Source organism: Vigna unguiculata, chromosome 1 (assembly GCF_004118075.2).
Source record: "Vigna unguiculata cultivar IT97K-499-35 chromosome 1, ASM411807v1, whole genome shotgun sequence".
Classification (NCBI taxonomy): domain Eukaryota; kingdom Viridiplantae; phylum Streptophyta; class Magnoliopsida; order Fabales; family Fabaceae; genus Vigna; species Vigna unguiculata.
Window position 1 is genome coordinate 32,680,353 of NC_040279.1, and position 24,241 is coordinate 32,704,593.

Below are 24,241 nucleotides of genomic sequence, written 5' to 3' on the forward strand. Positions count from 1 at the left end.
AATTCCTCACACTTCACTAAATACAAATTGAAGTGACTCACACTAGAGGTACTCACGCAGAGAAAACACAAACTTAAAATATTTTGTTTCCGACAAATGAAAGTGACTCTTACCATAATTACTCACGTGAATTAAATACAAACTTAGAGTATTCAAATTGTCGGTTTGTTTTCACTTGTTAAATGGATAGATTAAAAATAACAAAATATATTGACCCATTTTTCTAAATCAAAAATAAAAAATTTTAAAAATTAATTTTTTTATATTATATTATTTTAAGATATAAATATATAGTAACGTTATAATTTAAATTATGAATGATTATAATTTAGTTTATAATGATTAATTATAATCGAATAATTTAATACATAAATATAATGTTTATTTTAATTTATTTGTCTACAAATATTAATTAATTAATTAAAATTTAATAAGTATTTATATAGTTAGTTATATTTTTAATATTTATATATAAATAAATTTTAAAAAAGTTGAAAAAAAAAAAGAGAAATGACAAGTCGACCACCAACTTGCTAGCCTTGGCAGAATAGAACAAGATTGCAAACATTTTTGAAACACTAAATCAAGACGGATCGAACTGAGCTCTTTTACCACCCTATCCAGAATCTTACTTTTGGTTTATCACTTTATTTCACCCACCAGATAGATCATAAATCAAGAATCGTCTTATATTATTCTAAGGATTTAAAAATATCCACTAATTTCGTCAAACCAATGTTTGGTGACAAAAATGGTGATTATAAATGCAAGAAAATTTATATCAAAATTTTTTCTCTTTCCTATGTCAACTCAATTAATTAATTATCTTAATTAATTAGAAAGGGTTGTTACCTGTTAGGTGTTAAGAGAAGACAAAGTATAGTTAATGGCCGTTCCAATGCCAGCGCAATAATCCAGATGATTCACGCCACGTGGCAAGCAACTATCTTCGTGCTTCCCAAAGTGGGACCCACCGTAAAACAAAACGAACTTTCCACATGCGATTCCGTTCCCTCTATGAAAATTCGTGTCTTCGGGCATACGCTTCCACTTTCTCTCCCAAGCAAACACCGCGAACAGTAACTGTTTCGTTCCCATCGCAAACCAAAACATAAAATAAGCGAAAAAGGAAAAGCTAAAGATGAGAAAGAAGCTTTCAATGCTTTTATTCACTCAAAGCATTCAGAGGTTCCTTCCACTGTAGAAAAGAAAAAAAAAACAAACTCAGAAATGGCGGTTACTGTTAGTGTTCCCAGTCATTCCTCAACACTCTACTTTTCTTTCTCTATAAACAAAAGGCAACTCCTTATTTCTTTCTTTCTTCCGATTGGTAATAATTTCTGTAACGATTTACGAGTTCTTTCACGGTTGATTGATGTAGGATGATTTTTCTTCTTTTTGTGATTGTGGTTATTTATTTGATTTAACAGTTGCGAGTTATCGCCTGTGGAATTCGATTTTGTGACGTTAATTAATTTATTAAAATCCTAATCGGATGATGTATTAATTCCGATAACGTGGTGGTCTAATCCAGCCTTGTCAGATTATTTTTTTAATTTTATAATTTTTATTGATTTCCTTTTATATCCGATTCGAATTGAACCTAGTAAGATAGGAAAGCTATCGCTATTGATTGTGAAATCAGAAAATTCGGTATGAAATAAATGGATATGAATTGGGAATTAGGAATTAGGAAAGGGTGTTGATTGCGGTTTGAATTGAATGTGTGACAGTGTTGTTGCGGAGGAGAGGTTTTTGAGGCGGCATGGGGAGTAGGGTTAAGCAGGGCAGGAGATTGCAGAAGATGATGAAGTGTCTTTGTGTGAGGGAGCCGGTGAAAGGAGAGGATGAAACGATTCCTTCCTCGGAATCTCTTGGAATCAGGGAATTTTATTCTTCAACGGCGAGTGGGCGTTCTGGCCTCGATGGAGAAATAGAGATGTTGGGGTCTGATTCTGGTAAAATAGACGAAACTGAATTGTCTTTGCGTGAGAGTGGCATCTTGGATAACGAGGTTGGTTTCTTCAAAAATCCCTTGCTTTCTTCATTTGATGATATCCTGAGTCATAACTTAGATTTTGATGTACTATACTTTGCTCTTGCTTACTTACTCCAGAGAGATCCAAGTCCTTTGATTCTTTGTTAAGTTATTCACAGATTATATCAACTTTCAGAATTTTCTGTGTGACTTTTATTTGTGGATAGTTGAGAGCCCTGAGTGTCTGTCTACTAACAGTATCTTAAAAATTATTTGTTCTCGTTTCATTTTATCATATGTGTGCTATGGAGAACCCTAGGTTTCTTTCAGTTCATGGCTGACGTATGTGGCTGTTTGATGATCTAATTTATTGGACTTGATGCGATCTTGTACATGCTTGTAGGAAGCCAGTGCTCTGTTAGGAAGAGATGAATATCATAAAGGGAATATAGAAGCTGCTTTACGTGTTTATGAGAAAATAAATATAGGCGCAGTGACTTCCAAGATGAAAATTTCCCTTGCCAAAAGCAGAGAACGCCCCAAAAAACATTCCTATTATTACGCTACTCCCCCAATGTCCATGTACACGGTTGGATTACTGTTGGAAGCAATTTTCCTAAAAGCGAAATGCTTACAGCTTCTAGGGAGGTTTAAAGGTACCCTCACTGCTTATTTATTCATGGATCTGCTCATTGTTCTATAGCTTAAAGGAACCTGTGGTTTTTCTTACATGTTTTCTTTTTGAACTTAAATTCCGCTCATTGAAAAGACTTTTTATGTCTCTCATGCATAGTTTCTTTTGCGTGCTTTTTGATTTTAAATTGACGTGCCTGCATTAGTCTTGTATCTGCTATGCATAGTGACCCTCTGGAATTTATTCTCATCACAATATAGTGGTTTTACCGATTTACTTAAACATTTTTTCACACTATCTACCTACCTTGGTCCATCCCTCGAATGGATAATTAATGGAGTGGTCAAGCACCCAGAAACTGGAATATTAAAACTTTAGGTTTTGCGGTGGGAGATTGAAGAAATTTGAACATTAAAGGTTTCGTTTTGTACAGGAAGATAAAGTGTTATCTAATTTATTTTCAATCTTCTTGCAGAATCTGCCCAAACTTGTAAAGTTATTCTGGACACAGTTGAATCTTCATTCCCTGAAGGCTTGCCTCAAAACTTCGGCAATGAAGGTAAATTGCAGGAGACTTTGAGTAAGGTAGTTGAGCTACTTCCAGATTTGTGGAAACTTGCTGATTCTTCCCGTGATGTTATTTTGTCTTACCGGCGCGCACTCCTACACAAATGGAATCTTGATGCAAAAACCATAGCAAGGATTCAGAAAGAATTTGTTGTTTTTCTTCTGTATAGTGGAGGGGAAGCAATCCCCTCGAATCTTCGTTCCCATATGGACAACTCTTTTGTACCTAGAAATAACTTAGAAGAGGCTATACTCCTTCTAATGATTTTGCTAAGAAAAATTACTCTAAAAAAACTTGAGTGGGATCCATCAATTTTGGATCACCTTGCATTTGCTCTATCTGTTTCAGGGGATTTGACAGCTTTAGCCAATCAATGGGAAGAATTACTCCCTGGGACTGTCAATCGTAGAGAAAGGTACCAGGCCTTATCTCTCTGTTATTATGGAGCAGGTAAAGACTTGGTAGCATTGAATCTTCTTAGAAAATTGTTGAGTAAAGAGGACCCGACACATGTTCCCTCTTTGTTAATTGCTTCTAAGATTTGTTGTGAGAACCCTGATCTTGCAAAAGATGGGGCAAGCTTAGCTCGCAAGGTGCTTGAGAACTTGGATGGAAGATGTAATCAGTTGGAAGGTCTTTCTAGTTGTTTACTTGGTGTTTCACTTTCAACACACTCAAAATTTTGCATTTCTAATTCTGAGAGGGTTGAGAGACAATCCGAGGCACTTCATTCTCTGGAAACTGCACACAAAGTGACTGGAATGAGTAACCCCCTTGTAATATACAGTTTGAGTTTAGAATATGCAGAGCAAAGGAAGTTGGAAGCGGCACTTCATTATGCAAAGTGCTTTCTAAACTTGGAAGCTGGGTCTAGTGTTAAAGGGTGGTTATTGTTAGCCCGAATATTATCAGCTCAAAAACAGTTTTTAGATGCCGAATCTATCCTCAATGAGGCCTTGGATCAGACTGGAATATGGGATCAAGGAGAGTTACTGCGAACAAAAGCTAAACTACAAATAGCACAGGGCCAGTTAAAAACTGCCATTGAAACATATACCCACCTTCTTGCTATTCTCCTAGTTCAGAGAAAGACGTTTGGTTCAAGGAAGACGCTATATAAGGTTTGTTGGATGTAACGCTGATTAATTTATAGTAGAGTTCAAATTGCCAGTTGAGTTTTTTTTTTTTTTTTTTTGCTTTCTTTTTAACTCTTTTTTCTCATGCTTTTTTTGTAACAGGACTACATAGATCATGCTAGGAACATGGAAATAGAAATATGGCATGATCTTGCGTATGTGTACATAAGTCTGTCACGATGGCATGATGCAGAGGTGTGTCTTTCGAAATCTAAGGCCATCAAACTATACTCTGCTACTAGATGTCATGCAATAGGTAATTAATATGGTTTATCTTTGAGTTCATGAATTGTGGAAAGGACAAAAATGGTTTATAATCACTGGGAAAAATGAAAAATATTATTGTCTGAATTCTAAATAGCACCTTTTGGCTATAGTTAGTTAGTTGTATAGTAAGTTAGTGTTAGGAATCCAAGTGTGAGTCTAAGTCCCACATTGACCAGTATTGAGAAAGTAGAGCACCATATAAGGATCAAGGCCCATAAACCCATTGCCTTAAGGTTTTGGGTTGAGAGTGGTGTCAGTGTCTTATGTGGTTAGGCTCAGATCTCATTGGTGTGTTGTATCTCCCCAGTGAAACCCCCTCTGTAAACCTGACAAAGTGGTATCAGAGCCGATGGTTAAAATCGGTTCAGACGAGTGCAGTAAGGTCCCTGTATCGAAAGTCTTCCTGGCAAAGAGTTCCAGGTAAGCGTGTCCCGTTAAGATGAACGGCGGTACGAGAAGGGGTACTCGTGGTTGGGAATGCTTCCGCTGGAGGGGGAGTGTACCAATGTGGTTGAAGGGACTCACCCTTGAGGGGGAGATTGTTAGGAATCCAAGTGTGATTCTAAGTCCCACATTGGCTAGAAATGAGAGAGTAGAGCACTATATAAGAATAAAGACCCATAAACCCATTGCCTTAAGGTTTTGGGTTGAGAGTGGTGTCAGTATCTTATGTGGTTAGGCTCATATCTCATTGGTGTTGTTCTCCCCAGTGAAACCCCCTCTGTAAAACCTGACAAAGTGGTATCAGAGCCGATGGTTAAAATCGGTTCAGACGAGTGCAGTAAGGTCCCTGTATCGAAAGTCTTCCTGGCAAAGAGTTCCAGGTAAGCGTGTCCCGTTAAGATGAACGGCGGTACGAGAAGGGGTACTCGTGGTTGGGAATGCTTCCGCTGGAGGGGGAGTGTACCAATGTGGTTGAAGGGACTCACCCCCTTGAAGGGACTCACCCTTGAGGGGGAGAATGTTAGGAATCCAAGTGTGAGTCTAAGTCCCACATTGACCAGTATTGAGAAAGTAGAGCACCATATAAGGATCAAGGCCCATAAACCCATTGCCTTAAGGTTTTGGGTTGAGAGTGGTGTCAGTGTCTTATGTGGTTAGGCTCAGATCTCATTGGTGTGTTGTATCTCCCCAGTGAAACCCCCTCTGTAAACCTGACAGTTAGATGCACTGAGGTGCCAAGATATCACGGCTTCGTGTCTGGTAATGCATGTCTTATAAAAACAACTACAGTCAAAATTTTCATTATTGCGATGATTAACTAGCCTATGCCTATTTCACAATTAAAACAATTAAAAAATAATTAACACCTCAGCAAATTTAAAATACAGGTTCTTTAAACAGTAAAACCATGTGTTTATGCTGGGGCTGAATGAAGTTCGAACGGTTAACATAGGAGTACTGATGGTTGTTAACAGAAGTTATTCGTTATTAATGGGTTTTGTTGGATATCGCAGGTACTATGTACGAAGCAAAGGGAGTTCACGAAGAGGCTTTAAAAGCTTTTCGTGATGCTTTGAATATAGATCCCGGACATGTCCCTAGCTTGATCTCTACTGCGGTGGTCCTTAGGCGGTGCAGTAATGGGTCAAATCCTGCTATCAGAAGCTTTCTGATGGATGCACTACGACATGACAGATATAACGCTTCTGCATGGTATAATCTTGGCATTTTTCACAAGGACGAGGGTACAATGATAGAAGCTGCAGAATGTTTTGAGACAGCCAACTTTCTTGAAGAATCTGCTCCAGTTGAACCTTTCAGATGACTCACTCACCATACATTATTGTTACTGTCTCACTCTTTTCATAAATTCATCCCTCTGACACTCTGTCATATTATTCAGGTAAAAGTGAGGTGAGTTTGGTTTGGTTGTTCACAAAATTAGTAGGATACAATACGCATAAATTTTAAACAAGAGAAGAATGCTAAAAAAAAAGAGTGTTAGTTAATTTGTTACCGACACTCCTTTCCTGTATGATTTCCATGTATTTCCAAGATCAATAAGAAAAGCATGTTTCATGATTTGCTTTTTCGTAGTTGTCTGCTGCTGCTGCTGCTTTTTTCCTTCTTATTTTAGTTGTCGCACAAGCTTCAACATCTTGTTGAATAGAATATTTTTTAAGGATATGTTTGGATACCTTTTTTTATAAATAGTTTTACTGAAATTCTTTCATATTAGTTTCTTAAATTTGATTTTTAACTTATGTTTAAAGCAGTTGGAGTTTATGAAGGGTTTATTTTAGTTTTTAAAAATTATTTAAAAAAAAATTACTGTAAATGATACTAACATCAATGCGTACGGCTAAAGGTGAACATGTACCCAAAGAACGGGAGACCCAGGGATGTGCTACTGTCGGATTTGACTCGACTTTTTGAGAAAAATAACACCGTAAAATTGTTCGTGATCCGCAACACATCTATCATGAATATACTGCAGTTTTCAGATTAAACGAAATTGTGTTTAAATAAACAAGGGCACGGCAAAAAAGTTTAAACATAATTTATTCATTTTTGTTCTTGTTTGTCTGACATGGAAATGAAAGTTTGAAATTGAAATAGTATGACCTATTAATTCTAATTTCATATTTAAGTTCTCTGTGTAATTAACATCGTAATTTCACGTGATAAATACATATATGGTTACAGACAAAATCAGCTAACCGGTTTTTTATTTTTTATTCTAAATTGTTAATATTGGTAATTTCACATTTCCATTTTTTTATTTAGACTTGGCATTATTTTTTTCGTAAATATCTTCATTTAAATATGGGGAGGGAGTATAAAGAAATGAAACGTTATTGGATACAAAAAGTATGTAAGAATTGGAACATTTGGGAATGGGGAGAATTCAAATTGGAAAGGAAAAGGATGCATGCCTAGAGAGGATAACAGACAGAGTGGGGACACATGTTAATGAAAATGCTCAAACAGAAACAGACACATGCACCCTCAATAGTTCCTATCTGTTAATTTCAAACTCCAACACAAACACAACTGTTTGAATCTAGCACTGCAACTTCCTCATTTTTTTTTATTTCTGTTAAGGGAGCTAAACAAAAATAGATAAGAAAAAAATAAAATTGAATAATTTGAGTGAAATGAAATCAACTTTAAAAAAAACGAATGGTGTAAGGGTAAAGCTATATGTCTCTAATTTCAAGGAAAAATATTTTGTAATGAATTACTAATTTTGTTTTTTTCTGAATTTTTTTTATATAAAATTTTGTTAAAATGAAAGAAAGTCCGAGAAAAAAGTTCAAATGTGTTTGATTAGAAATAAAAGAAAAGAAATTATATTTTTTTCTGTTTATTTTATTTCATTTTTATTTTGTTAAATCATGTTTCGGGTGAGGTTCTTGAGTGGGAGCAAGCTAAAGGAGCAGTGTGAAGCAGCTGTGCTTAGAAAATAAAAGAGAAACTGTTCCCTACAAAAGTGAGTTGTGATGGTGTGGGAGGATGCAAAGAGGGCAAAAGTGTTATTTCAACTCTTCACACAACCCATTTTCTCTTCTTTCTTCACCTTTCCCCAAAATCAACCCAACAAAATTTTCTCATTTCTCTGCTTTACTTTCTTTTCATACACCCTTTCCATTGTACCAAAGACTAACGGATAACACAGCACAAGAGCAGCCCAAGAGCTTCATATTCTCTGATTGGAGAGATATACAGAGAGAGAGTGAGAGAGATGGAGAGTGTGAATGGAAAGAGAGCGCAGGAAGAAGCAGGGCCTTCAGATGGAACCAAACAAGAAATGACTGAGAAAGTGAGTGATGCTTTGGATGATGGTAGAGTGGAGGAGGAAGAAGTGGATGAGGAGGAAGAAGGAGGCACTGGAGTTAGTAAAAATGGTTTCTTTGTTCCTGGGCCTCTTGTTTCTCTCAAGGAACAGATCGAACGGGACAAGGTTTTTATGATCTTCACCTTCTTTTTCCTTTTTTCCTTTTTCTTTTTTCACGTATTTCCCACCCAGCTTCTTTCATGTCGTGATTTGTGGGGTAGCGGGAAGATTGAAGTTTTCTGGGTTTTTAATGGGGTTTTAGTGTCATCGGCTATCTTAAGAAACCTCCATTAAACTGTAAAACTGATTTTTCAAGTGTTTAAAAAGGAATTGCCAAGCAGAAGGAAACGATGAAGCACTCTGTAAACTGTGTCCAAAATGGTTCAACTGGTTTTAGTACTTTTGGACCGTTATATTTTAAGCTTTTGAGATGTAATTTTTTCAGGAAGCAGTGAGTGGCTAAACTGTTCATTTTGTATTGGATTTTATTTGTTGAACACATTCTGCATATGATATCCATATGACACCATTGGTTAATAAAGTGATTCCTACTAATGTACTAACAGAATAGTTACTTTTACTGGTAATTTTCTGATTTTGAGCTTAATTGTTTTTTGTGTAGGAGGATGAAAGCCTAAGGAGGTGGAAGGAGAAGCTGTTGGGTTGTTTGGAAAGTGATTTAGATGGTTTGTTTAGCAACCTTGTTTATGTTTCTTAGAACTTTTTGCTTGCCTCTATTCAACTTCTTTCCTTGTACAGGTCAATTGGATCCTGAAGTGAAATTCCACTCCATAGGAATTCTCTCTGAGGATTTTGCTGAAATTGTTACTCCTTTACCTGTGGACGAAAATCGGAATGGTTGTACTCTATTCACTCTCAGAGAGGGATCTCGCTATCAGCTTAAGCTAAAATTTAGTGTTCTTCACAACATTGTTTCTGGCTTGACATACTCCAATATTGTGTGGAAAGGAGGGCTTCAAGGTATAATATCAACACTTTACTCTGTTGTTTCTGTTGCTAGATAATATGGAATATGTAACTTTGTGAACCAAAATCTTAAAACTATTAATATTTTGTTCTTAACCTTTGTATATCTACTAACTGTTCCCTATGCAATATTAACTTGGAGAACAAGGTCTTGAGTATTTTAAGTTTAGAATCTTAATTGGATAATGTCCAACTTCCAGATAAAATGTCTGGTGACATTGTGTGTTGGCGTATGAACCACAAACTCCAATATGGTTACCAACACTCTAACACCACTAATGTTCAAAATACAGCACACTAGGGTGCACCTCCCAGTGAAGCACGAACTTTGACATGGATGAAGACATTCTAACATTGTTCCTAATGTACTCAATTTTAAGCTCATCCTTGATGACTCATATAAAGGTGCTAACTTTGGTTTACAAGCTAACAAAATATAGTTTTTTAATTGGAGACCAAGCAAGGAGTGTCTAACACCTATTGTGTTGTGTGTGTTAATGTTAGAAATTTCTCAAACATGAAGAGTGGCCATGCCTCATAAGTTCCAGTATGATTTCTTTTTGAAATTTTCAAATGATAATTTGGTTTTATTCTTGGATTTTTTCAGTTGATCAGAGCAAAGGAATGTTGGGTACTTTTGCTCCTCAAAAGGAGCCATATGTGTATGCCTTGAAGGAGGACACCACTCCCTCTGGTGCACTTGCAAGGGGTGTTTACTCAGCCAAACTAAAGGTATTTAGAAGTAAAGTTGCATTTGTCAATTGGATCCTTTGCTCATAACATGTGTTGGCTTTTCTTAATTTATTCAAATCGGATTTTCTTCTTCAAGGCAATATATGCTTACTCTGGATAACTCCAATAATAAAGTTTTAATCAAAGATCTATGATCTGAAACTTCTTTCACATTGTGATAACTTTTGCAAATTATGATTCATCTTGTTTAGTAGACAGTGAATGAAAAGGTCATTTTTTTTAAATAAGGAGCATTTAGAAGTACAACAAACACATGAAAAGGCGAAAAAACAAAACATGTTCGTGTCTTACTTCTTTCCTTTGCACTTCCCACGTAGCACCCTCAAAAGAATTGGTTATTTAATTTTCATTTACGTATTTTGAAGTCACTATATGTTTCAATCTGATATAGTTATTACAAAATCTAAATCCAAAATGTTTGTACATTTGATCCATATAGATTGATAAAATTGTTCATGTGCGGTTGCTTTCTGACAGTTTGAAGACGATGATAGAAGGTGTCACATGGAACTCAAATATTTGTTTGAGATAAAAAAGAGCAGCTAGTCCTGTTTTTCTGACACTATTTTTATGTTATGTATCCTCTTAAAGTCCTTAATTTTATTTCTGAACATGTGTTATCGATACTACAGCTTTGTATTTGTTTTCTAATACACAGAAAAGGAATGGACTCTTGTGAAATTGTGACAGTTATCTTTCTTTTCTGTTTTTTTTTTATACTTGTAATGGATTGTTTTAAGAACTAGAAAATGACTATACTGAACATTTGGCCTATACTCTTTTAAAGTTGGAACGAATTAGAGGGTTATAGCCATTGATCGGAAATTTAACTAATCAGATTTTAATAATTGCTTGAATTATTGAATACAATCACTATCATTTTCCAATTAGTGAATACAGTTTCACATTTTAAATTTTAAATGTAGCCTTTTAGTCTAGAGAAATCAAATCCCACTCCACTTATTAAACAAAAAGCAATTCTCAGCTGGTCTGAGCTACTCTCATTGCTTGTAATAAACTATTAGCTTGTATAATTTATACGCATCAATTATTTTTTCTCTTTGTGAAAAAATAAAATAGAAAAAATTATAATTTCTCTTTGTGAAATATGATTTAGAAACTTAAGTCTTCCTCTTTGTGCTTCAATTATTTTTTTGTTAAGACATTAATTGAAATGTTTAGCCTTTTGTAAATGCTAGGACTATTAAGCACTTGTTGGATTCATACAACAATATCATAGAAATACAATGAGGAAAGAGAATACGCTTTTGTATATCCCATACTAAAAAAAATTTACATATTCTTTATATAGAGAGCTAAGGAAAACAAAAAACTAATCATTAAGACAATTAAGAGAACCTATGTATAAAAATTATAAATGATAGAGATGGTTTAATTAGACTTACTAAACAATCTCCTATAAATTATCTTTTTTACTCTTCATAAGTCAATCATGATTTAAAATTAACACGTCACACAAGGTAGTGGTTAAATTTGAGAGGGTAAGTTGAACTTGTGTCAACAAGCAGAGTCCAATTGTTAAAATAGAAAAAAAACATATAAGAAAAATACATTGGAGAAAAGTACTAAAATACATACTTTGTAAAGTTAAGATCATTCGAAGTTTAAGAATAAAGTGTAATTAGGAGTATTAATTTTTTACTGAATTGTTTGGATATTTAAAATGTTATAGCATGTTTAGAAGTTTAGAAGGTACTACAATAATATAGATTCATAATCAAGTTGGAGGTAATTTTTTATTTATTTTAAAACATTTATTACAAGGCAATCTTTTAAATAAATTTCATGTTTGATCAAACTTTTAAAAGGACAAACCTTAGTGGTTTATGTACTTGTAATACCATTTCCTAATTAAAAACAATTCGCTGCTTTAATACATACATCGATTAAAATGTATAATATAATTTTAATTTCAATAAAAAAATATATAAACACATGATTTATAAAAGCTCATGTCAAAGTTAAACAAAAAAAAATGTAATTGGTAAAGGGGTGAAACTGTGCAAACCCAAATTTAACCCATTTCTACCCATGGAATCTAATTCAACTATACAATGTGTAAAAAATTATCAAACACATGCTTTGCAGTGAAGTATATACTACCATCCGAAATTCAATTCTGTAAACAAGGATTACACTGAGGAAACACTAATAAATCTCAGAAAATAATGTTGATAAAATACAAACGGAAAATATTCAAATGCTTATTATTTCTTTCTAGTCTCTCTGTTGACGAAAAACCATCCACTAGACCATAAAACCAAAAAGATGCAGATCAAGAAAATTAATCTTATTCCAAATGTTATCAAAACATTACATAAAATTTATCTTCCCTGAGGACATTTATCATTGAACTGTGAGTAATACAAGAATGTCCACGTTACAGTATATCAGAGAACAAATGTTTTCATTTACACTACTATCACCTACACTATTCGTATTATCATTTTCCATATCATGTTTTCTAGATCAAGAAAACTGTCAACTAGTTGAACAATACAGCTCTACAGATCTCCCACCATTCTGACGTATTATTTATCATGGAAGACAAGTGAAAAGTGGTCACTGGACTAACCAACCGTAAAGGATGTGCACCTAGTTTAACCAATAGCAGTATAATTCGGGTTTCAACAAATAGAACATAGACCTCAATTTCTAATTGCAGAGAATATGAAGACGCATATCAGATACCACCAGCATCGAGTTTGCAGATAAAGTTTTAAGAATTGTAATATATTATTTCATTTATAAAAATCATGCATAATTTATGTAATGTTTAATCTAACTAAAACATTATAATCTCCTTCTCTTTTTAATTTTTATGGAATATTTTATTTTATTTTCCTTGTGTTCATTTTAGATTATTAAAATTATTTTATATTATATTAAAAATTATAATTAGATAAGACAACAAGAAAGAAGATGGACAGTCCAGTCATTTTCAAGAACAAGTAATTAAAAAATAAGAAAAAGAAAGATATAAGGTATAAATATGCCGACTTTTATTTTCAAACTGAATTTTTTTTCTAATAATTTATATCAATAAAACTATTTGAAAAAAGTGGGACTTTAAACTTTTAGAATCTTGCAATTGCCTTTTTTTTAATCTAGTTGGGGATATGAGGCCCGGGAAGTCAAAGTTCCAAACCAGTAAACACAGATTTTGCTTGTAAACGGCCAGACTCCAAAAATTACGGTTATATGAAGGTGAAATGGTGTTCGTGTCAAGTGTGTCATCCAGAAGAAAAAAAAATTCAGAAGGTATTAGCACCTGGGTTGAAAAAACTGAGTTTGAAATAACAGTAAAAATCAAATATGAAAAAAAGTACCTTTAGTCTAGGTATACAGTAAAGAATTAGAACAATATATTGAATTCATCATTATAATCATGTAATATTTATTTTAGAGAACAAAATATCATCTATTCGTGCATAATAAATATAACGAATCTATATAAACTTATATTTGTGCTTTTTATCACAGTATATGAGTTTCTGATTAGTTAAATTTAATTATTTCAGCACAATGTGTGGATTTAGCTCAAGTCGTGTAAAATGTACCAACTTCAGAATTGGGCAGGGCAAAGATATTTGATAGGTAAGAGAGTTTAAGGATGATAGAATGACTGAAGGAGTAATTGGATGTTTAAGGCAAAGGATTTTCTGCAAATCTAGAGTGTCAACAATTAAAAAATATGAAACTAACTTATTCTCAAGGTTAACCCCTAATCAAAATTATCACAGGACAAGTTCAAGCCAAATAAAAGAATAGTATAAAGAAGTACCTTGTTATTTACAAATAATGTGACAACACTTCAGCAGTAGTATATCTCAACCTACAGCTTTGTCCCAAGTGAACATCCCCAAAAACATATCTGCATTATGATACACCGCACATGTTTAAAGAATTAAAAATCAAAGGATATAATGGTCAACATAGAAGGTTTTGTTAAGAAAGAATTAAAAATCAAAGGTTATAATGGTGTTTACAATTAGAAGGTTTTCTTATACAAATCTCCAATTAAGAAAAATTATCCCGTAGGTTCAGTATGGAATATATCATTTACTTTTGGTTAATTCTTTCCCAATTTGAAATGTTTTCAGAGATTTCAAAATTTCAAATAATAAATCAAATGTTAAATAAAGGAGAAAGGAAAAACCTATATTCACAGTAGTCGGGCCACGCACAACGAGCCTTCCCATAATCCCAATAACAGTCCTCGTGTCTTAAAGGACCTCTCTTAGCTGTAATGGAACAAAGTCAGTAAAATATTCTCAACTGAAATTGTTTATAAAGATAGTCTGACATACCTTTTGTTACAAACTCTAATTTTGCATCAGGATGGATATCATGCCACATCTCAAGCCATAGTTCCCTCATTAGCACTGGTGATCTAACTATGTTCCTGTGATTTGCTACAGGAATATCATGTCAGTTTACTTGTATGCATCCTTGGTCAATTACCTTATGTTAAAATTTAGAACGTTGAAGATATTGAGGTCATACCTACTCATCTATGAAAGCAGTAATCACTAACCAATCAGTAAAATAAATTATGGTTAACAACTTTCCCCATGAACTTTTTCAGCCACCACTTCAATCCTCCAAAAATTCTGCCATCAAATTAATCCCTCAGATCTTTTTTATCACAAATTAGTTCCTCAAAGATTATTTTTATCATCATCCTAGCCCTCCATAATGGCCAATATGGACATCTTAGATCTCCCTATGTATAGTGGTGCATAATCATCAATTTTCCACCAAGTTAAACTTTTCACCTCTTTATTCCTTAATAGATAATCAATACAGTGATAATTCAGATCTTTGGAAAACAAATGTGGTGACAAGACAAAATTTCAAAGAACTAATGTGCTGACATTTTAAATTTTTGAGACTTTGATTACTAATTTTTGAAGGTAAATGAATAAGTTTTTAAGTGTTAGCAAACTTTGTGAGCATCAGCTTCTAAGTCCAGTCAGACAATTTGTCTACACTGAATTAACATAGTCCAAGTGGGCATGAAAAATTCATAATCTAGTTGTGGTTATTTTAGTCATAAATAAAAGCATCAGGTAGTTCATGACAACTCAAGGGACAAGCCATGCACCTTTATCAAGCTCCCAAACTGCTGTCCTCTTTCCAGGAAGACTTTCAGAATCTTCATAATATGTTATGTACTTCACCCTTGGCAATCTTGTCATTTTTGGAACAATATCTTCTTCATGGTGATGTTCCACATTCAATTGAATCTGTACATCTGAACCATCATGCTCTGACTGAAAAGTCAGAACAAAGATAAATATATAGATTGTGATACAAATATCATTATGAATGCAAACAAAGTTAAATGAAAATAAGAAAAGGATAAAGACACAACAGATGTCAAAGTTGAGGACTTATGTTGTTATTGGCTTACAACTATTGGTCACACACTTGTCTATCTAAAATAAGAACAAGCAGCAGCAGTTTAATATTATGCATCCCAGTAAATTAATAATTTAATAGAAAATTATACAAATCTATTTAACTTAATCCCAAAAAAAAAAATAAGAACATAATCACACTTAAACACTACCCAAATACCAATGTTTAGTCTGCAATACCTGAGGCGCTCTTGTTATGTTCACTTTTGGTCCAAGCCAGTCCTTGCACAAGGAAAGGGAGAGATATGGCACCTGTAAAGGTTGATTTTATTGCAGTCTAATTGTTGAGTGTAGACGTAATTCTCACACGTCACAATTTCAAAAAAACAACGGAAGTAGAAAAATGGCCAATTAATACATTATGCATTCCTATATAATCATAACAACAGTGAGAGAACCATAGTTTGAATTTACCGTCTCATCGCCACTTATAGGTCCAATTTTCCCTTCAACCAGAGTCCCTGACCTAACAATTGAGACTAAAACACTTCAACAAAATTAATTTTAAATAGAATATCCAGAAAAACTGGAATTGTAATAACTATTTCCTAATTATACACATTGTTTACGAAAAGATAATATTAGTTTGCAAAATTAGTGCTAAAACTTCTAACCAAAAACCTCTCCCCAATTCATTTCACATACAACTACAAAACCAACACACCTGCAAAGATAGACAGTTACCTAGAGATTAGAGATCCTTCAAACTCATACATGACATCCGTAATGATCCAGTTATCGGGGTAAGGCTTGCCACTAGGAGCAAAATAGTAACCAACCTATTTTTAAAGTTAAGATGCCACAATTATCATTTACAATAATACTATTATGATCAACAGATTGCCAGAATATTTAATGTATAAAAAAAATAATTTCAAGATACAGGTAAATGTTGAGAATCAGGGAAAAATGTTAAATTCAAATATTTTGACAATTGACATTACTAAAGATAATTTTAGCTGTGAAAACAACAAGATTCCAAGGTGTTGGTATACCAGTGTCATCCCATGTACCACTAAAAAGCCTTCAGGATTGAACAATAAGCAAAAAAAAATAAGAGGCCAGAAAGAATATGTCACAGATAAAGAGTCTGTCCAGAATGTGACAGACCAGAATTCAGTGTTCAAAGCATGGCATGTTTCAAACTATATTTAAGGCATGGAGGGACCAAAATAGTCCATTTTATCAATTTTTTCCCACTAAATATGAAATGCTTCTTTGTTGTATGACACTCCTACATGTGACCTCTGCTGAACACAAGTAACCATAACGAGGGAAAGAAATAATGTAAAGGGTAGAAAGCAACATGATGAAGAGTGTAAAATGATAGAATCAAAAAATATACTGGTACTTGTGATGCGACTTCAAGGAATGTAAATATTTAATAAAACTAAAAGAATGGAGAAACTTCACAGCTTTCAGAACCAAAAAAAGCTCCCTATGTTCGTCTGCAGTGCAGGCGCATCAAACATATGGGCCCAATATTTGTCACTTTTTCTAAAATAAAACAAAATATACTTAAAAGACGCTTCATAGAGTTCACAAATAAAAAAAATTACAACTATATGCAGAGTTCAATTTTCATGTACATAAAACTAAAAGAATGGAGAACTTCACAGCTTTCAGAATCAAACATAGGCCCAATATTTGTCACTTTTTCTAAAATAAAACAAAATATGGTTACTTAAAAGACGTTTCATAGATTTCACAAATAAAAAAACTCCAACTATATGCAGAGCTCAATTTTCATGTACATAAAATAAAAGAATGGAGAACTTCACAGCTTTCAGAACCAAACAAAGCCCACTACTATGTTCATCGGCAGATGGGCACAATATTTGTCCCTTTTTTCTAAAATAAAACAAAATATGGTAATTAGAAGACATTTTATAGAGTTCACAATCAAAAAACTACAACTATATATGCAGAGTTTGATTTTCATGTACTGTCATGTAAAACTTTTCATACTCACAACCAATCAGAAACTGTTATATGACTTTTAAGTTAGTTATTAAGAAAGTAAAAATACTTATCATAAATGAAAAGTTGTGATTGAATGACAATGACAAAAAACTATTATACTGTCAACACATTTAAATTAAGTTCATACAAATGAAATTATTTGAACCCTTTACAAGCAATCTGCAAAAACCCTTTATCCTTTAAACCAAACTTCATTTAAATAAAAGTGTGTTCATTTGTGGAGGGAAATTTACCTTTGTCTTTGAATCAGACCCATAAATGCAGAAGACATTTTTGATTGGTGGCCGCTCCCAAGGTGTAAGGGGATTAAGAACAGGATCACCAAGATATGATCTAAAACATCAAAGCATCAAAACATGTCTGTTCAGTAGTAGGACTTCAAATAACAGTTTAAACATGCCGAGTAATAAGTGAATCTCCAAAAAATTAAATAAAAGTAGACAGCTAGTGCAATAGATATTAGAGAAGCATTTATTTTCTATTTGTAGTCACAAATCAAATCACTTGTAAATGAAAACACCCTGTTTACGAATCCTTCTTGAAGCTCACCGTTGCAACATTGTTTAAAAATTGATGAACTTGTTTTTTTTCTTCAGGAAGGGATTTAGTTTCATATCCAATGTATAATGAAGCTTCAGAAATCTCAATCTGAGTCTTTTCATGTAGAACGATCAAAATGTTCAACATATTTTAATGATTATCGAGATAACACTAACTTTTGTAACAGCTGTAGCATCCTCTTGCTGTCTGGGTCATAATCTTCAATTGCCTTGAAAAAGGTGCCATCTGATATTTCACGAGCTGAGAATGATAATTGAGTCGGTAGCCCACACTCCATGCTGGACAAGTTGGACTCCGGTATTTCGGAGAATGACGGGTATGCATCAAATGCTGCGAGAAGATGTTAAAATTAAGCAGTCGGAAACCAAAAGCACCACAGTAAGATTGCCCACTAGAAAAAGTAAAAGAGCCATCAATCATACCATGTGTTGAAGGAATTTCAATGTTGATTATTTTTGTTGGCCACCCAGAAAAGTTTGACTGAAACTCCTGCTCGTCACATTTATATGTTGGTTGACCAGCATGCCTTCCCCCAGAAAAATGCTTCCAATATTTATTATCTGTTCTACAGTACTTGGAAAAAGGCAGCATCCATAGTGCTGAACCAAAGGAGTTGAACATCAACCGCGCTGTTCCCTGATACCTTAAAAATATTACGATAAGCATGCATTAAGAATAAAACAGAATATGACACAGAAAACATAAGAATAACTCCAAATCAACCCGTCTATTAATAAAAATAGTTGTTTGATATTTATACAGGAATTCTATCTACTGTATGCAAGTGTCCCTCTCAAAGATCGTGGTTGAGTTGGCTCACTACTACACTCATTGCATAAGCAATTTCTAGTCTAGTGTGGATGAATAGATGAGCGTTCCCACCAATAACAACTACTGACAATTCTCTGGGCTTCCCTCCTCACTTCCAATCTTGTGGTTCTGTTTAAAGAGAACTTCAAATGTTCTATACTCAAAATTTCCTATTTCTTTGAGAAGATTGAATATATAATTCCTTTAGGAGATAAAGATACTTCATCCAGAATAGGCAACTAATATCCCAAGAATATACCTAAGTTTTCGCAACCCCTTTATTTCAAATTGGGTTGTCGTCCCTTCTCCTTTAGAACCTAATTTTCAATGTCATTGTTAGATATATTAGATTATTATATATCTTAGATATCTTATCTTTATTTTCTATCTTCAGTTTCTTTATTATTATTCTTTATTTTGTATATTGGGCTTAGCCCATGTCTTCTTTACTATACTATAAATACAGTACCCCTATTTGTGTTTTCTACACAAGAGGGAGATTAATCTCAAACCTATTTTTACTATATTCAATATGGTATCATTATATGCAATGGTCAGACATACTATCTACTTAACCTAAAAAGAGTGAGTTTGCCATCATGGAAATGTTTTAAGAAAGGGGTATGATCACCTTGACTTTATCTATAGCCCGATGATATCACAACCTAGGTGAATCTTCCAAACCATACTTGAGGAAATTGTTTCAGATAATACGTGCCTTCCTAAGCTTGAATGTCTTACTCTTCCCATTATGAGAGTCAAATCCTAGAGGAATTATCATATACATGTCTTCTAAGTCTCCATGTAGGAAGACATTTTAACACCAAAATGTTATAGGTTGCAACAAAAGTGAGTGGCTAGGGAAAGGATAATTCTCGCTATATTCACCTTTGGTATTAATATTGTTGAGACATATCATATGTCTTCTCATAATCAATCCAAAAGTCTAGTTTGTTCATTACCAGATAATAAGTGGCATTATAGACCAAAAACAATCACTAGGGTAAGTTTTAATATCAACTACAAATTAAAAAAAGAAAGAAGACTAAGAAGAAGGAAGAGCTGAATATATTACCATGAGCTTGTAGCACAAGCACTAATCCTCTTTTACAGGCTCAATGGCTAATCATAATTAAGAAAATAGGGGAACTAACACAAAATGGAAAAATATCAAGATATACATTGGTCAATTCTTAGACGACTACCAAGCAAGCTTACACGGATCAATATAACAAAAAGAACTTTATAATTATCCCTTTGGTTATTATATTATAGCTCAAATTCTGCCCAAGAAGAAGGTACCAGAAGTACTAACAGCCAAAAAAGAACGGCCATGGAAATTTGGCTATACAAAAATGAATGAGACATATAATATTGGACAAGCATAAGCCTATACAATTTTTAAAACAATAAAGAAAATGGAAAAGAAGATAGAACAACAACAACAACAAATGCCTTATCACAAAAGATGAAATTGATTATGCAAAACAAAACAGTATTTGAAGAAATTAAAAGGTAACCTCAGATATAGGAAGACCAAAGGTGAATCCAGAAAGAGTTGCTTCAATGGTTTCAATTGCTCCAAGAAAGGGAGCTCCTGAGATAACCAATCAAAGAAGGAAAATCAGAATATCAATTCATTCATATCAGTAGTACCCTCAAAGAGGCAATAAATTTACATAAGTCAATCATACCAACAGCAAAATAGGCATGAATATGCTGATCCAACCACTCATTATAATGCTTTGGTGCAATCTCTAGCTTCAACCACTCTAAGAAATAACGGAAAACGTGATTACCCAAGGAATGGGCAAAAACTATAGAAGGTCCACCACGAAGTTTGTAAGCAGTTTCAAATGTTAATCTGCAAAAAGAAATACAATTATAAGTAAACATCATCACAGTAACTAACAAACCAATTTCATCATATCGCCTACTTTTGGAGGAAATGAATACACAACCCACAATCAGGTGTACAAATACTATTAGAAACAGTCCTTTTAGACTTAAAAATATTAATCAAAATATCTTACTAGAGCATTTCAAATTTGTGTACGTAAATCTGTAGCTGTGCAGCATATACCTGGATTATTAGAATCCAGGCACCAAGGTTTGACAAACATACATAAAGAAGAGACTAAAGTTATTAACAATAGTAGAATATTCTTAGCCTTACACTGCAATTCCCAAATACAGATAGTGCGAACAATTTATTATATCAGTCTTGCAATTATTTTTTTGTTTGAAGAAGTTGAACTCAATGAATTTTTTAGAGGAGGAGTAATGAAGCGGATGGAGCAGTAGCAACTACCTTTTAGGGAGTTTAAAATTAATGAAGAGGAAGGGACGGGAATATGGGAAGAGAACTAATCTTCCTTCTACTTAACTCCATGTTAAGGAGCTAATGAGTTTTAATTTTATTTACAAAAAATAAACTTGTCAGAGATAAGCACCCTAAAAATCTAGTTATATTAGGGGAGTCACTGCTATGTAGTTTAAGCACTTAAAAAATAATTACTTAGCAGAAATAAATCTAACAAAAGGAAAGCATAGTTGTATCTAGCAAGCATTTTATCCAAATCATTATGCAGAATAACTGTCCAGATTACAGCAAGACAGATGCAAAGATCAAGACATACTTTAGCTTATGAAAATAAAGGTCCCTCTCTTCAAGCATGGCGGGCGACAATCTCCAGTCATATGGAACAGCAATTATTGCATTAGCTTCTATGCCAAATTCAATACACCATTTAATCCATTCTTTCCAAACCGATGAAAGAGGTCCTGCCATTACAGGTACACGACACATCACCAAACCTTAAAGTACAAAAACAAATTGACACCGAAAAGAGAAACACACACAAAACGCACCTGTTATATAACCTGGATCAAGTTCTGTAATACCAGAAAGACCACTATCAGGGCGGGACTTGCAATCCGGATGGTCAGTCTGGTTGTGCGGATCCAGCACCATGCACTTAAGCCAGCAATTGACAGCAGAAAGAAGCTGCAGTACAAATGAATTCTCACACATTTTACTCTTAAGTCTTTAATACGTAGCTCCTTGGTGCTAATTTCATATACAGTAAAACACAGGAGGCAACTGTGCTTGGCAAGTAGTTATATGTGGACACTTCAATAGTGCAAGCACCTCAAGTTACCTTTTGTCATTTCAAGTTACCTATATATCTATAGTCGTACCTGTACTTCTCTCTCTTCTATAACTTTCTATTTTAGGTGCACCCTGGCATACAAGTGATAGTGCTAAAAGCCATGTTCTAAGCAGATGAAATACATAACTAAAACTCCCTCGCTATAATCAATATTCTTTCAGACGCAATCCTCTATAATCTACTACAGCATACAGCATACATCATAGCGTATAGAATCGATAAGAATTGATACAACAGTTGAAAATAAGAGTAAAAAAACAATCACAGGAAAAGAAAACTCATTCTGATTTTCTTTTATTGGGAGCAAGAAACCGTAATATCCGATCCTCATGCAGTGGAGTGCAAAACTACGTATAAGAAACATGAGAATGAAAACGAAAGAGACATGTACTTTGGTTGTGTCGAGCCAGACCAAATCGAGAGGGTTGAAATCGAGGGGAGAGTACGGACAGTCAAGAATGGACCATGCTCGGAGCTGAGTGGAAGCGAAGCCAGGGATTATAATGCCGGAGAGCTTGGAGTAGTCAAGCTCAACACCGGGAGAGGTGGCTCCGGCGACGGCAAGAACGGCAAGGAGGAGAAGGAGCGAACAGAGTAACGGTTTTTTCGTCATTGTGTGTAAAAGAGTGGGAGGGAAGAATGAAAAAAACGTGACTCTTGCCATCGGTAGTTGGAAGTTGCGAATAAAAGAAAATTCCAATCGGAAAATTGGCTTTTAGCCTTTTCCGGAGTTCAAACGAATTGATTCCAGATTATGGGCCCTTTCTGCCTCAACTTTACAGGCCTGTTCCGATTGTTACCATTTTTTCTCCAAAGTTATTGGCAAAAAGAGTAAATTGACATTGGTTTTTCCTTGCTACAAAATTGACAATTGTTTTCTAAACTGTATGTGTACGTACAGTTTTGCACAAAACAAATTATAATGGATTTACTTAATTTTAGAATTAAGAAATTTTATCTTAAGGTGTAATTTATCAATATAATTAGTTCAAAAGTCAAAAACTCCATAATTTTACTAATGAGTTGTCTTTTACTGGTGGAATTTCTCACATCCACTCAATCATGTATTAATTTGGCTCATAATTAACTGGTTTGATTAAATTTAAAATAATTTATAAATAAATATTTTTACAACATACTTTAGTTTTATTAAATTCTGGAAGTTTTAATTTTGTCTAGGTGTGTTGTCATCAAGTCTTGACCCTGAAGGAATGGTTTGACTATTATTTCTTTATTTTTATTTTTATTACCTAATCAATTCATTGTTTGAATTGACCATAAATTTATATGGATTTAAAAGAAAAGAATAATGTTTAAACACAAGTCTAAACATCTGTATAATCTTGGAAGCATGTGATGCTCTTAAAATTATCTTTAATGTAAGATTTAATGTCTAGCATAAAAGTAGTGAATATTTTGGTTAGGTTATAAAAGTACTCTTGGGTCAGAGAAAGGATTCAGATGGTAGGATTGGTGGACTGGTTTGTTTGTGACAGAGGCAAAATACCAAGAGAGGTTTTTGAGAATTTTCACTGCAGAGGGCTATAATAATTTTGCATAAAATTCAAGGAATATGGTAATCAAATTTATTAAAATCGCGTCATCAAAAACTAAAATAAAATCATGACTTTGAAAATAGTAATGATGAATTTGTGATATGAAGGTGTTGAAAAATCTTTCAACTTCTAGAGCAATTAATGACACTGTATACTAACTAACCTCTAGAATGGTAGAATTGATTATAAGAGGTCAAATGGAGATTTCAAATGGACAGTGTGTGTTTGATTCTTGCTAATATGGTGACTAGTGATTCAGAAAGGTTTTAAAATAGAAAATATGATTTTTATTATCAATTTATTATTTTTCTTACATTTTACTCCATATTTTTACAACATTAAATTTAAATACTTTGTCCTCGTATTTCAACAATTACACGTTTTTTTGTATTTTGATAATATTGCACAGTTTATTTGGTAATGACATTGTGCATCACTCACATAACACAATGTAAGTTAATAGTTATTTAAACAAAATAACTCACTTTAATTTTTATTTTTTTTATTTTTGTCTCTACCAAAATATCATTCCATCAAGATTCAGGTGTATTTCAAATAGGGAGAAATAAGTGTGTCATGGTTGGAAGGTAAGATGATTGATATGTGTTTT

General features: G+C 33.7%; 3 protein-coding genes across 8 annotated transcripts; 2 read left to right on the forward strand and 1 right to left on the reverse strand.

Annotated features, from left to right (window-relative positions):
• Nucleotides 1-1,032: 1,032 nt before the first annotated feature.
• Nucleotides 1,033-6,618, forward strand: LOC114186646 (protein NPGR2-like). 4 transcript variants are annotated; one of them, XM_028074632.1, is made up of 6 exons: nt 1,033-1,377; nt 1,734-2,014; nt 2,382-2,634; nt 3,088-4,301; nt 4,419-4,572; nt 6,041-6,618. In XM_028074632.1, the coding sequence occupies exons 2-6, from the start codon at nt 1,766-1,768 to the stop codon at nt 6,349-6,351; spliced, it is 2,181 nt and encodes a 726-aa protein (XP_027930433.1). In that variant the 5' UTR covers nt 1,033-1,377; nt 1,734-1,765; the 3' UTR covers nt 6,352-6,618. The 4 variants fall into 4 exon arrangements, with proteins under 4 accessions (XP_027930433.1, XP_027930418.1, XP_027930426.1 ...); XM_028074617.1 differs by having other exon boundaries at nt 1,033-1,330; XM_028074625.1 differs by having other exon boundaries at nt 1,033-1,298.
• A 1,401-nt stretch (nt 6,619-8,019) lies between these two features.
• Nucleotides 8,020-10,820, forward strand: LOC114165802 (rho GDP-dissociation inhibitor 1-like). The gene is made up of 5 exons (XM_028050424.1): nt 8,020-8,490; nt 8,987-9,050; nt 9,124-9,345; nt 9,959-10,083; nt 10,582-10,820. The coding sequence occupies exons 1-5, from the start codon at nt 8,272-8,274 to the stop codon at nt 10,648-10,650; spliced, it is 699 nt and encodes a 232-aa protein (XP_027906225.1). The 5' UTR covers nt 8,020-8,271; the 3' UTR covers nt 10,651-10,820.
• A 1,574-nt stretch (nt 10,821-12,394) lies between these two features.
• Nucleotides 12,395-22,883, reverse strand: LOC114165624 (phospholipid--sterol O-acyltransferase). 3 transcript variants are annotated; one of them, XM_028050228.1, is made up of 16 exons: nt 22,467-22,882; nt 21,774-21,909; nt 21,542-21,686; nt 20,597-20,766; nt 20,423-20,499; nt 18,515-18,728; nt 18,248-18,422; nt 17,765-17,864; nt 16,233-16,327; nt 15,963-16,014; nt 15,729-15,800; nt 15,233-15,401; nt 14,436-14,540; nt 14,285-14,369; nt 13,910-13,999; nt 12,395-12,720 (listed from the first exon to the last, which is right to left on the reverse strand). In XM_028050228.1, exons 1-15 carry the CDS (start codon nt 22,737-22,739, stop codon nt 13,918-13,920), a joined length of 1,950 nt encoding a protein of 649 aa, XP_027906029.1. In that variant the 5' UTR covers nt 22,740-22,882; the 3' UTR covers nt 12,395-12,720; nt 13,910-13,917. The 3 variants fall into 3 exon arrangements, 2 of the variants coding, with proteins under 2 accessions (XP_027906029.1, XP_027906121.1); XR_003599762.1 differs by lacking the exons at nt 12,395-12,720; nt 13,910-13,999; nt 14,285-14,369 and adding an exon at nt 14,632-14,738 and having other exon boundaries at nt 14,474-14,540; nt 22,467-22,883; XM_028050320.1 differs by lacking the exons at nt 12,395-12,720; nt 13,910-13,999; nt 14,285-14,369 and having other exon boundaries at nt 14,436-14,530; nt 22,467-22,883.
• Between the last annotated feature and the right edge of the window lie 1,358 nt (nt 22,884-24,241).